Source organism: Staurois parvus, unplaced genomic scaffold (genome assembly GCF_062004578.1).
Source record: "Staurois parvus isolate SC_StPar_1 unplaced genomic scaffold, SC_StPar_1.0 ptg002689l, whole genome shotgun sequence".
NCBI lineage: Eukaryota > Metazoa > Chordata > Amphibia > Anura > Ranidae > Staurois > Staurois parvus.
Genome location: NW_028320485.1, coordinates 21910 through 36374, shown reverse-complemented (window position 1 = coordinate 36374; position 14465 = coordinate 21910). Strand labels below are relative to the sequence as shown.

The following is a 14465-nucleotide window of genomic DNA, read 5'->3' as shown; positions in this document are numbered from 1 at the left end:
GAATGTTTGCAAAACGTTGTTTTGTGTTTCTTCCATTTGTGAATGATTGCACCAACTGTTGTCACCTTCTCACCAAGCTGCTTGGCCATAGTTTGGTAGCCCAGTCCAGCCTTGTGTAGGTCTACCATCTTGTCCCTGACATCCTTGGACAGCTCTTTGGTCTTTGCCATGGTGGAGAGTTTGGAATCTGATGGTTTGATGGCTCCTGTGGACAGGTGTCTTTTATACAGGTAACACAATGAGATTAGCAGCACTCCCTTTAAGAGACTGCTTCTAATCTCAGCTTGTTACCTATATCAATTGTAACAAACAACAGTGCAGCGCTTCAAGAATTGATAAATGGATGAAGAAAAAATGTACATATGTAGAGTCTATGCAATATCCGCGGTATTGTCTGATGAATATACTTCCAAAGTATGTACTGCCTCGAAATAACAGCAATGCACACTCACCAGAAACGCATGGAATATGCGCATATAGGAGTAATCATCCCGGGTGTCCGATCCGACGAAGATCGAGTGGTGGGCGTCCTATTCACGGTGGGTCAGCAGAAACAACACGACAGATCCAGAGGTCCCCTACCGCCGGGCCTCCTCGTGGCTCCGGCGGTAGGAAATGACGTCACGCTCTGCACAGCTCCTCCTTAGGCCTTTCGTGCTATAGGCACATCATCAGAGGGGAGGCCCGGCGGCCATCTTTAATGGGGTCAGTAATGCTGTTTTTTACTTTTACACATATGCTGTGATGTGCATACTACCCTATTACTATGTCTGACTAATAAAATCACCTTAAGAACATACTACACTATCTCTGGCACCTGTTTTTTGGGGCTCCTTCTTGGAGCTGCTACTCCCACAGAAAGGGTACCCCTATCAGCCAGAAGAGGGATCTACACTATCAGTGTGACCAACCTTAAGGGGACCTCTGGATCTGTCGTGTTGTTTCTGATGACCCACCGTGAATAGGACGCCCACCACTCGATCTTCGTCGGATCGGACACCCGGGATGATTACTCCTATATGCGCATATTCCATGCGTTTCCGGTGAGTGCGCATTGCTGTTATTTCGAGGCAGTACATACTTTGGAAGTATATTCATCAGACAATACCGCGGATATTGCATAGACTCTACATATGTACATTTTTTCTTCATCAATTTATCAATTCTTGAAGCGCTGCACTGTTGTTTGTTACAATTGATATACGTATATTTTATAGGTATTGTGGTTACCTGAAGTGTTCTAGCTGCTGTATACATTTGAGAGCGCTCACTACATATTACTTTTTATCAGCTTGTTACCTGTATGAGAGACACCTGGGAGCCAAAAATCCTGCTGAATGATAGGGGATCAAATCCTTCTTTCCCTCATGAACATGCAGATCAGTCATCATTTGTTAGACGCATTTCTGCTGAATTTGTTGTTGTATTCTGTCTCTCAGTGTTACACCGAACATTCCATTGTTAGACCGATCATTTCTGTGTGAGGGGCGAACATTCCATTGTTAGACCGATCATTTCTGTGTGAGGGGCGGACATTCCATTGTTAGACCGATCATTTCTGTGTGAGGGGCGAACATTCCATTGTTAGACCGATCATTTCTGTGTGAGGGGCGAACATTCCATTGTTAGACCGATCATTTCTGGGTGAGGGGCGAACATTCAGCATCAGCCGGGGAGCAAATACACATTTCCTTCACTGTATCAAAGCATTTTAACACATTACACAGAGAAATACCAAAACCTTTTAGAAAATTAAAAGAACTGAATCTATTTTTAGATCTTTAGGCTAAAAACGGCAGCACATATCAAAAATTGACTTGCGAAACTTCAAGTTAAACTACAGCCAAACAGATAATTAAAGGTTGGAACACACATGTAGCCAACATGAGTTGGATCTCAAAGCATCAGCACTGGCCATTCCTACATCGCAGCTTTCTACCGCCCACCCAGGGACTATGGGCAAAAGAGGATCAAGGACCAAAAGAATGAGTTGGGAAGACAATCTGAAGTAGACGTGTGCAATTCGTTTTGTTACAAATCAAAATTGAGCCGAAATTTTCGTTATTTGGAGATTTGCATGTATTTGAATTTCCGAATCACAGCAGTAACAAATTTTGACGAATCCAAAATAAAAGTATAACGAAACGAATTATCCGAATTCGAAAACTAATATGAACTCAAAAATACATTTGAATTGGAAACATATTGCAATCAATACAGTTAGGAATAAAAGTGAAATAAGATGACAATTTCTACTTAGGCTGTTTTATAGAATAGAATAGAATATAATATGCCAGAATAAAGTAGAATAAAATAGAAGATAAAAGAATAGAATAAAATGTAAAGGAATAGAATAGAATAAAAAAATAAAATAGAAAAAGCAGCATGGAAAAGAGCAGAATAGAACAGAATAGAAGAGAAAGGAATAAAATAGAAAAGATTAGAATAGATAAGAATAGAATAGAAAATACAAGAATAGAATAGAAAAAAAAGGAATACGATAGAATAGAAAAGAATAGTTAAAGCGGGAGTTCCACCTGAAAAAAAAAAAAAAAAGTCAGCACCTACAAAAACTTTTGCTGCTGACTTTTAAAATACCGACACTTACCTGTCCCTCGGTCCGGCGGTGTCCTCACCACGGCTGGTTTCACCGGCCGTCTTCTCTCCCTGGCATCTTCAGTGTGGGCACCCAGCTGTGACAGCTTGCGGCTTCACAGCCGAGTGCCCACTGCGCATGCGTGAGAAGCGCTGCACTTTGTGAATGGCCCCCGTAGTCTTCTGGGACCTGTCATGTGTCCCAGAAAAGTATGGGGAGGGAGGGGGGAGGACGACTTCCGCTTCTGATCGCCTAGACGAAGCTGGAGCGGGTACCTGTCAAATTCGGGCACCCGCTTCCCAAAGGTGCCAATCCTTAATGGGGAGCAGGGGACAAAGGCTTAAAGCAGAACTTCCCCTTCCCACTGACACTAATTGCAATTTAAAAAGCCACAGATGGGGGACATTAACCTCTAATTGGCATTTTAACCCGCGTGTGTCACCTTGTGTGTCTGTACCAAGGCCAAACATTCCAGGGGGCGGAGACTTCTGATACAGGGGCGGAGACTTCTGATCCGGGCCATTTGAGTGATTTCTGTTATCATTATGATTTAAAAAAGAGCCAAACAACTATTTGATAATAAATGGCTTCATATGATCATCATCCTTCAATAAAAGAGCATTTTTGGCATGATCCGTCATATTTTCAATATCAATGCCAAAACTTCACAATTTCTTGCAGGGGAGGGAAACTTTTGGGCACAACTGTATCTGGGACTGCTATAAGCGGCCATTTGTACGATATGGGACATGCTCACATTGGTCACTGGCAGGCCAAACAGTCTCTCTCGGTTGTTGTACATTTGCGCCAACTGCTGCGACTCCTTCAGCTGCTTGTGGACCCGTCGAACTTCATTGGCGATCTCATGAGCGCGACTTATATCAGTGTGAGTGGAGAATCCGGCCACTACCATCTGGGAATAATGAGAGTTTGCACAGTCAGGGGGAGGGGACATACGGACATATGGATTATATCACCTACAGATTGGCAGCAGCTCTGTAACCGACCTGCAGGGAGTCCAGACGCTCCAAGAAATTGTTCTGGTCCATGACCTGGATTTTCCGGAAGCGTTCCTCATCCTCTAAGTGTTGCTCTCGGACAGTTTCTATGGTGGTTATAATCTTTTGTGGCCAAGCAATGACGGCCCACCTAGCAATGGAAGATGGCAAAAGAATCAGGGAGCTTCCAGTGTGTCAGAAATGACCAATAAATGCATTAAATGGCCAGAGAGATGTAAACACCAGACCATTGCTCCTATATGAGCTTGTTGGACATCCTGTGCCAAAACCATGGCCATTCATATTGAGTTGCCCTTTGTTGCTATAACATCCTCCACTCTTCTGGAAGGATTTCTACAAGATTTTGGAGACTGCCTGTGGTAATTTGTGCCCATTTGTCAGGTCAGGTACTGATGTTGGATGAGAAGACCTGGCCACCAAAAAAAAAAAAAAAAAAAAGAAGACTTGGCTCGCACATCAGGCCTCCTGTTGGGCACCAAAAAATTAGACCTTGCTCACACATCAGGCCTCACGTTGGGCACCAAAGAGCTGGCTCACACATCAGGCCTCACATTGGGCACCAAAAAAAAAGGCCTGGTTCACACATCAGGCCTCACGTTGGACATCAAGATACAAAAAAAACCTGGCTCACACATCAGGCCACACGTTGGGCACCAAAAAAAAAAAGAAAAAAAGACCTAGCTCACACATCAGGTCTCATGTTGGGCACCCAAAAAAAAGACAAAAAACCTGGTTCATACATCAGACCGCACGTTGGGCACCCCAAAAAAAAACTGGCTCACAGTTGACATTCCAGTTCATCCCAAAGGTGTTCAGTAGGGCTGAGGTCAGGGCTTTGTGAAGGACACTCGAGTTCCTCCACACCAAAACATGTCTTTATGGAGGTGGCTTTGTATACAGGGGCACAGTCATGCAGAAACAGAAAAGGGTCTCCACCAAACTGTTACCACAAGGTTGGAAAAGCACTATTGTCTACAATGTCTTTGTATCCTGTAGTAATAACGAGACCCTTCACTGGAAGCACCTGAACAAAGTCATTTGTTGGGAGTGTCAGCCACGTTTGGCCATATAGATAGGTATGTTATGGTAAAACGCCTACAACCATTGGGCCATATTGTGTATCTCTACACCAGACATGGCTGAGCCACTGCCACTGTGGAGCCACACGTCCCTTTTACTGTTTGCTAGGACTTGTAGTTCCATAGTGGTCAGAGCTGATGATGCTTCTCATCTATAAACTCACTTTGTGTTGAAATCTTCCTGGGACAGGCTAAACAGGAATTCATCGATGACCTCGTAATCAGCCATGATTTTTGCAATTTGCTCCTGTTGAGAATAGAAGAGATTCCCCATTAACGACCTCACTTTATGTCAGAACATTCCCATTTCTTGTGGCATCAAATTCCATCTAAGAATGCAAATTCAGGCCTAGATGCCAGAAAGGGAAACAATGGCAAAAGCTGAGGGAAGATTTAAAGGCCCGGAAGTTTGGTCCTGTAAGCTCCAAGGAGCCCCATTCATCAGGGTTGTGAGATCTGAAATGCAGACATCATGGAAAGGAAACTTTCTAATTCCGAGATAATGTCTGCTTCCATTGCCTAGTTTGGCATTTTTCTCTACTCCACCCTAGTCATCCAGATTTCAACCCTTCCAAGCCCTGAAGAAAAATATTGGAAACATGTATTGAAATATAGGGAGGCTACAATTGCTGTCCCCTTGCTGTAGGCATCACTTGCCAGGATGAGTGTTGTCACCCGTCACATGCAACCCTGTTAGAGAAGTGTAGGATTTCTTTGCTCAACAGATCTCTCATGCACACTCCAGGTTGGTGCTCCAAGCATTCTGCAATCCAAGACTGCTGCTATCAGTGATACCAGTGTTAGCAAGCAAGAGGGGACCTCAGGGGAGGGCACTGATCAAGTGCAAGATGTGCAGGGGAGGGGCTTAAGTTTTACCTCCAGAGTTTTTATTTGCTCCGGAACCCCTTTCATCCATTCTCTGAGCTCCGTCAGCTCCTCCACGCTGTTTGGTTTTTCGTATAAGTTTCGGCTGATGGCTCGGAATTGGTCTGAGATCTGCGGAGGTCCAATCAATGAGAGTAAATCAGAGAATGCAGGATTCTACTACAAGGACCCATAAACCGACCATGTTTGACTTACCCCGTCCACCTCTTTGCGAACGCTCTTAGCGAGTAGCTCCAGCAGAGAACTGGAAATGGCTTTGCGTTTACGAGACAAGTTTTGTTTGACACCTTCGATGTTGATCTGGAAGGGGCCGACTATGATGGAGTTGGGAAGGGCATTGTCCAGGCGCTCCTTCTCCAGAAGATGTTCCTCAACCGCCAGCTTTACCTCTGACGCTGAGGGGTTCTTCTCCTGGAACATCCTGCAGGAAATACCAGGATCTGAATTTAAACATTCATTGACATTGCATGACATTCCACCCCAGCCTGACTGCCCCTACCCCACCCCTTTCATTCATTGGATTTCAGTTCTCGGTATTACCCAGGGCCATCCGCCCACCCTTCCAGACTGGCATCCACACATCAGGGGATTTTGATATTTGCGTAGCTCCTCCCAAAAACCAGCCCACACCTTGCATCAGGACTGAGGGCTCTTGAGAAGAGTACTGAGGCAGAGTTCTAGGGTGTTTTTTTGAGGTAGCTATGTACAGCATCCTGCTGGCCCCTCCCACCAGCCATGGTTTGCTTGCATTGCATAGAGAAGCACAACAGCATTAGTCAGCCAGGTCTGAAATCAGCCAGATTTAGTGACACCATCTAATGTCTGGGGATATTTTTTTTTCTAGGAATCGGTGGTCCAGCAGCTCCCGGGATATGTACTCACTTCATGAATGTGTCGATGTCGGTGTTGTTGAGCACCAGGAATTTCTCGTATTGCTTTGCGTACGCCTTCAATGGTATCAGGGCTTTACAAATGGCATTGCGGATGTTGCTGCGCAATTCTTCCACCGGAGGCTCGTGAAGGCCCACAGATTCCAGCAGTGGGGTGCCGCTAATAAAGAGGTCCTCCAGGACAAACTGAACAAGTACATACATAACGGAGATTAAAGCTCCCCTCTCATGGATATACACTGAAGGGATCTTATTGAAGATACAGATATAAAAGTCGTATTCTCACCTTCTCCAGTTGAGGCACGCTATGAGTCGCCAGAATCCCTTTATCAAACAATGTCATCAGGGTAACCTCAAAATTCTCCAGAGGGGTGCTGAAATGGACTCCAGAGGCATCTAGGACCAGATCCAGAAGGAAAATCGGGTTTTTGCGTGGCCTGAGAATGGGAAATCAGGATGAGCTCATTAGTAATCCATGACATGAATTCTATGTGCCCCAGGTGCATGGGGGGCCCAAGATCAGGACTAGGACACGAAGGAGGGGGGGGGGGGGGTATCGGGAGCTGTGCTGGGGAGTTCACTGGTGATTTGGCCTCTGATGACACTCTTCTGTGACAGAAGTGATTCAAGAATGAGCAGCGACCAGCTTCTGCAAGACAGAGGATTCAGCTTTCTCCTCCCTCCTGCAGGGGGGCAGAAGAGAGCTGCACTGAGACTGAGAATTCAGCTCAGACTCAGCACAGGTGAGAAAGGAGGAGCTGACGTCATTGCAGGTGGGGGGGGGGCACAATTCTGATGTATGAGAACACTGTGATGGGGTACACCTGATGTATGGGGACACCTGCTGTATGGGGACACTGTGATGGAGGACAACTGATGTATGGGGACACTGTGATGGGGGATACTTGCTGTTTGGGGACATCTGATGTATGGGGGCAATGTGATGGGGTCATCTGATGTATGGGGACACTGTGATGAGGGATACTTGCTGTATGGGGACATCTGATGTATGGGGATGATGTGATGGGGTACACCTCATGTATGGGGACATTGTGGTGGGGTGATCTGATATATGGGGACACTGTGATGGGGGACACCTGATGTATGGGGTCACTGTGATGGGGAGATCGGATGTATGGGGACACTATGATGGGGGACACCTGACATATATGTGGACACCTTATGTATGGGGGACATATAATGTATGGGGAAACCTGCTGTATGGGGACACTGTGAAGGTGGACACCTGATGTATGGGGTCACTGTGATGGGGAGATCGGATGTATGGGGTCACTAGATATATGGGGACACCTGATGTATGGGAACACTGTGATGGGGACATCTGATTTATGGGGACATTGTGATGGGGGGCACCTAATGTGTGGGGAGACCTGATGTAAAGGGATATCTAATGTATGGGAACACTGTGATAGAGGATGCATGAAGTACAGAGACACTGTGATAGAGGATACCTGATGTATGGGGTTACTGTGATGGGGGACACCTGAAGTATGGGGATACTGTGATGGGGGACACCTGATGTACAGTATATAGGCATTATGATGGGGTACCCTAATGCAGCCTGGTAGGGGCCCCAATGCATTACTTTGCTCAGAGGCCCATGATGCTTTTAAGATGGCACTGCTATAGACACATAGATATCTCACTTGTAGGGACTGTTGACCAGGTCTCCCCCCCAGTCCATGCCCTCGGTGCAGGTCAGAATACTGTAGCAGGCGTCCAGGATGAACTGGGTGAAGCTGACAAGGGAGTCCTGTACTAGGAAGCGAAGGGAGTCCTGCAGGTTGAACTTGATGAGCTCCATCAGTTGTCTCAGTTTGGACATGCAGTAGACTTCCCAATTGCATTCGGTAAGGTCATACCAGCCTTTCCCCACCTCCCGCAGGCTACTGCGCACCGCGTTCTTCAGTGTACTGACCCAGCTGTCCTTCAGGAACAACTGGACCTGTAAGAAGGAGACAGAGAAGAGGATTTGTTTGGAGGACTCTGGAGAACTCTTGGAACCCTTGAGGCTGTGGAGAACTTGTGTCCTACCACCTAGGAAGGTTATTTCGCCAGGTCATGGTATACAGTATGTAATAGTAGTCAGTCACATCCAAGTGGGCTTGTTTTGTAACGTTGAAGACGTTTTGTAGCTTCCAACAAGTGTCAGGAACATATCCCAATATTTATATCTACACAGGTGGCTTAGAGAAGCAACCGAACATTTTCAACATCACAGAACAAGTCCAGTTGAATGTATTACTATCTGGTGTCCTACTTGTTTTCCTTGGAAATTGGTGAGATCCTTCTGGCAGACTTTCCCGACTGGGTGTTTTGGGTGTTCCAGCTCACCTTAGGGTCTTCCTGCTGGAGAACACTCTTGTACACGTCTCCAGAACCTACCAAAAGGTGTTAGGTTTAAATGGGTTGACCCATACATTTCTTATATCCAGCAAAGCGCATGATCACATACACTCACGGGCCACTTTATTAGGTCCACATTGCTAGAGCCAAGAAAATCTCCCCCACACCATTCCACCACCACCACCAGCTTGAACTGTAGATACAAGGCAGGATGGATCCAACACACCATGACACCACCACCACCAGCCTGAACCATTGATACAAGGCAGGATGGATCCACCACACCATGACACCACCACCAGTCTGAACCGTAGATACAAGGCAGGATGGATCCACCACACCATGATACCACCACCAGCCTGAACTGTAGATACAAGGCAGGATGGATCCACCACACCATGACACCACCACCACCAGCCTGAACCATTGGTACAAGGCAGGATGGATTCACCACACCATGACACCACCACCAGCCTGAACTGTAGATACAAGGCAGGATGGATCCACCACACCATGACACCACCACCACCAGCCTGAACCATTGGTACAAGGCAGGATGGATTCACCACCACCAGCCTGAACCGTAGATACAAGGCAGGATGGATCCACCACACCATGACACCACCACCAGTCTGAACCGTAGATACAAGGCAGGATGGATCCACCACACCATGGCACCACCACTACCAGCCTGAACTGTAGATACAAGGTAGGATGGATCCATGTTTTCATGTTGTTTACACCAAATTCTCACCCTACCATCTGAATGTCACAGCAACCAGTCTGCCCATTCTCCTCTGACCTCTGCCATCAACAAGGCATTTTCATCCACATAACCGCCACTCACTGGATATTTTCTCTTTTTCAGGCCATTCTCTGTAATCTCTAGAGATGGTTGTGCGTGAAAATCCCAGTAGATCAGCAGTTTTTTAAATACTCAGACCAGCCCGTCTGGAAACCAACAACCATGTCACGTTCAAAGTCACTTAAATTCCTTTTCTTCTCCATTCTGATGCTCGGTTTGAACTTCAGCAAGTTACCTCCACCACGTCTAGATGTCTAAATGCATTTAGCTGCTGCCATGTGATTGGCTGGTGAGTGTGTATGTTACATACATATGTTCATTTTGTTTTTGGAGGAGCTGGGAAGAGGTTAGAACATCTCCAAGGTGTTTATTGCTGTCTGTGAGCCCATCAGAGAGAAACACCGTGAGCAGGAATCTCCTTAGTGGAATCAGAACGTAACACAAGCCCCATAGATGTTCCAACCCTTCTACACCCTGTCTTATGCTTCATCCCGCCACCGCTCCCCTATCTGAACTATAGAGGTGGAAATGTGACCAGGAGCCATTCCTCTCGGGCCCCGTTCACACTCACACCCCGGTCACATCAAACCCAACTTTGAAATCGTGCAACTTACAGTGAAGTTGGGTGACATGCTGATTTCAGGTGCGATTTGAAAGACATCTGACACAGAGGTCTATGCATATCGCACCAAAAGCAATGTGTGTTCTGCTTTAGGAATCGGTGCGGCTTCAAGTAGGAACCTCACTGATATGACCGCTCTAATTGCAGACAATAGGGTGTGACTTGGCATGTGATTTACAAGTTGCATGGCATGTATCATTGGTGTCAGTGGGAGGAATAGTGCCCCATCATTGGTGTCAGTGGGAGGAATAGTGCCCCATCATTGGTGTCAATGGGAGGAATAGTGCCCCATCATTGGTGTCAGTGAGAGGAATAGTGCCTCATCATTGGTGTCAGTGAGAGGAATAGTGCCCCATCATTGGTGTCAGTAAGAGGAATAGTGCCCCATCATTGGTGTCAGTGGGAGGAATAGTGCCCCATCATTGGTGTCAGTGGGAGGAATAGTGCCCCATCATTGGTGTCAGTGGGAGGAATAGTGCCCCATCATTGGTATTAGTGGGAGGAATAGTGCCCCATCATTGGTGTCAGTGGGAGGAATAGTGCCCCATCATTGGTGTCAGTGGGAGGAATAGTGCCCCATCATTGGTGTCAGTGGGATGAATAGTGCCCCATCATTGGTGTCAGTGGGAGGAATAGTGTCCCATCATTGGTGTCAGTGGGATGAATAGTGCCCCATCATTGGTATCAGTGGGAGGAATAGTGCCCCATCATTGGTGTCAGTGGGAGGAATAGTGCCCCATCATTGGTGTCAGTGGGAGGAATAGTGCCCCATCATTCGTATCAGTGGGGGGAATAGTGCACCATCATTGGTGTCAGTGGGAGGAATAGTGCCCCATCATTGATGTCAGTGAGAGGAATAGTGCCTCATCATTGGTGTCAGTGGGAAGAATAGTGCCTCATCATTGGTGTCAGTGGGAAGAATAGTGCCCCATCATTGATGTCAGTGAGAGGAATAGTGCCCTTCATTGGTGTCAGTGGGAGGAATAGTGCCCCATCATTGGTGTCAGTGGGAGAAATAGTGCCCCATCATTGGTGTCAGTGAGAGGAATAGTGCCCAGGCATTGGTGTCAGAGGGAGTAAGTGCCCATCATTGGTGTCAGAGGGTGTAAGTCCCCATCATTGGTGTCAGAGGGAGTAAGTCCCCGTCATTGGTGTCAGAGGGAGTAAGTCCCCGTCATTGGTGTCAGAGGGAGTAAGTCCCCATCATTGGTGTCACAGGGAGTAGGTGTCCCATCATTGGTGTCACAGGGAGTAAGCCCCCGTCATTTGTGTCAGAGGGAGTAAGTCCCCGTTATTTGTGTCAGAGGGAGTAAGTCCCCGTTATTTGTGTCAGAGGGAGTAAGTCCCCGTCATTGGTGTCACAGGCAGTAAGTGCCCCGTCATTGGTGTCACATGGAGTAAGTGCCCTGTCATTGGTGTCAGAGGGAGTAAGTCCCCATCATTGGTGTCAGAGGGAGTAAGTCCCCATTATTGGTGTCACAGGGAGTAAGTCCCCATCATTGGTGTCAGAGGGAGTAAGTCCCTATCATTGGTGTCAGAGGGAGTAAGTCCTCATCATTGGTGTCACAGGGAGTAGGTGCCCATCATTGGTGTCACAGGGAGTAAGTCCCCGTCATTGGTGTCACAGGGAGTAAGTCCCCATTATTGGTGTCAGAGGGAGTAAGTCCCCATCATTGGTGTCACAGGGAGTAGGTGCCCGTCATTGGTGTCACAGGGAGTAAGTCCCCGTCATTGGTGTCACAGGGAGTAAGTCCCCATTATTGGTGTCAGAGGGAGTAAGTCCCCATCATTGGTGTCACAGGGAGTAGGTGTCCGTCATTGGTGTCACAGGGAGTAAGTCCCCGTCATTGGTGTCACAGGGAGTAAGTCCCCATTATTGGTGTCAGAGGGAGTAGGTGCCCCAAGGGCTGCAGTTTTGAAAACCTCTGTTTTAGAATATAATATGTAATACATGAAATGATTACAAAGGATACAATGTAACGTTCTGCCTCGGGCGGCTGCCTAGTTTGCCTACAATGGACGTACCTGGGAGAAGGTCTGTGACTGCGTTTGCTCGAACTCCTCCAGCCGCACACACTTGGTCAGATTGGAATGGAAGAGGGACATGGTGGAGACTCGGTTACATTCGGCCCGGACTTTGCAGAGCGAAGTGATGACCTCGGACCTGGTCAGGATGGTGGTGAAGATGAAAGCTTTCCGGTTCTTGGCGTAAGCATAATCCGGGACGTAGGCGTGACCTGCGGCGGCGGGGAGACGAGAGAAGTGGCGGCGGAGAGGTCAGAGGTCAGATTCCTTCATTGACATCAATGATTGTGCTAAAATATTCTGCGGTTCAAACCCCTGGAATCTCCACCAATGAGGGAGCTGAAAACCCAACCACAGACACACGCTGCACACTTTCCTCCCCAACCTGACTGTCCCTGACCCCAACCCTTTCCGCCCCCCAGCCTGACTTTCCTGGCCCCGTCCCTTAACACCTCCAGCCTGACTTCCCTGGCCCCGCCCCTTTCCTCCACAGCCTGGCTGTCCCTGGCCCCGCCCCTTTCCTCCCCAGCCTGGCTGTCCCTGGCCCCGCCCCTTTCCTCCCCAGCCTGGCTGTCCCTGGCCCCGCCCCTTTCCTCCCCAGCCTGGCTGTCCCTGGCCCCGCCCCTTTCCTCCCCAGCCGGACTGTCCCTGGCCCAGTCCTTTTCACCTCCAGCCTGACTTCCCTGGCCCCGCCCCTTTCCTCCACAGCCTGGCTGTCCCTGGCCCCACCCCTTTCCTCCCCAACCTGACTTCCCTGGCCCCACCCCTTTCCTCCCCAGCCTGACTATCCCTGACCCCGCGCCTTTCCTCCCCACCCTGACTGTCCCTGACCCCGCACCTTTCCTCCCCACCCTGACTGTCCCTGCTCCTTTTCTCCCCAACCTGACTTCCCTGGCTCCGCCCCTTTCCTCCCCAGCCTGTCTGTACCTGGCCCCACCCCTTTCCTCCCCAGTGCTGACTGGCCCCGCCCCTACCCCCAGCCTGACTCCCTGGCTCCGCCCCTTCACTCCCAGCCTGACTGTCCCTGGCCCCACCCCTTTACTCCCCAGTGCTGACTTTTAGTCCCGCCCCTTTCCTCCCCAGCCTGACTGCTCCTGGCCCCTCCCATTTTTCTCCCCAGCCTGAATGCCCATGGCCCCGCCCCTCTCATTCATTCATTGGATTTTGTCTCTTTTAATCATGGCGTCACACGTGGGCGGTCTGCATACAAATGAAGCCTGCCTAGGAACGCCCACTCCCCCAGACTGACAACCGCCCAACAAGGCATTTTACTATTCGAATAACTGCTTCCAATGGGGCTGAGGGCTCTTGAGAGGAGGCAGGGTGCCATGATGGTTCAGGAAGCTATGTACAGCGCCTTGCTGGCCCACTCCCACCAGACATGATCTCTCTGCATTACGTAGAGAAGCACAGAGACCCAGTGATGACATCACTGAGTCTAAAACAAGGTATTTATTGAAAATGGAAAGGTTTTATTTAAAAATGTCTTTAGTATGTGGGGGGGGGCAGAAAATATAAGCAGTTCAAACTTCAGCTTTCACTTCAGTAGAGGAAAGTGCGGTCACCGACTGAACTATGCTGTCTGGCAGGGGTGACTGGACCACAAGACCAGATGAACTGAATTACAAAGTTTTTCAATGTACCACACAGAGTTAGGGGAACCCAACACAAACATAGCGTACAGCAAACACACTCCATGCAGATGGATTCCACTCACTGACAGAAGAAGGAAGATCTGTCACTCATACCTTTCTCCGGAACCTTTTCCTCCACCTTCTCCGGGAGGGTGACGTAGGAAAATTTCTGCGGCTTCGAGGAGACGAGACGGTCAAAGATGAGTTTGTTCATGGTGCGTTGGTAGTCCAATCCCACCTCCGCTTCCAGGACTTTCAGCTGATGGTGAACGCTGAGCGAACAAAACAGCGAGAGGAGGAGATGGTGCTGATTGGTTTCTGCCAGCTATTACTTCTTTGCACACTTCTCCCCACTACAGGACCCATAGCTGACATTTAGGATTCGTATGGATGTCACGGACGCCATGTTGGAGGAGAGATCTCACAAACAGACAACCTGGTAGGAGAAGCCACAGATACCTCCCCGCTGTATCGGCCCCCAATGACAGGTCAGTTTCAGAGGAATATTAATCTATCTGCCTAGAGTACTTCCTGAGTGACCGA

General features: G+C 48.3%; 1 protein-coding gene across 1 annotated transcript in view; it reads right to left on the bottom strand.

The window, feature by feature from the left end:
• Positions 1–14465, bottom strand: part of DNAH1 (dynein axonemal heavy chain 1) — a 109045-nt gene that overhangs the window by 87611 nt on the left and 6969 nt on the right. Inside the window, exons 7-16 of the mRNA XM_089666400.1 lie at positions 14037–14194; positions 12289–12500; positions 8137–8435; positions 6756–6906; positions 6462–6655; positions 5775–6000; positions 5571–5690; positions 4859–4941; positions 3604–3745; positions 3354–3509 (exon numbers count right to left, since the gene is read on the bottom strand). Of these exons, the coding sequence (XP_089522526.1) occupies positions 3354–3509; positions 3604–3745; positions 4859–4941; positions 5571–5690; positions 5775–6000; positions 6462–6655; positions 6756–6906; positions 8137–8435; positions 12289–12500; positions 14037–14194 (1741 nt within the window). The remainder of the gene's footprint in view (positions 1–3353; positions 3510–3603; positions 3746–4858; positions 4942–5570; positions 5691–5774; positions 6001–6461; positions 6656–6755; positions 6907–8136; positions 8436–12288; positions 12501–14036; positions 14195–14465) is intronic.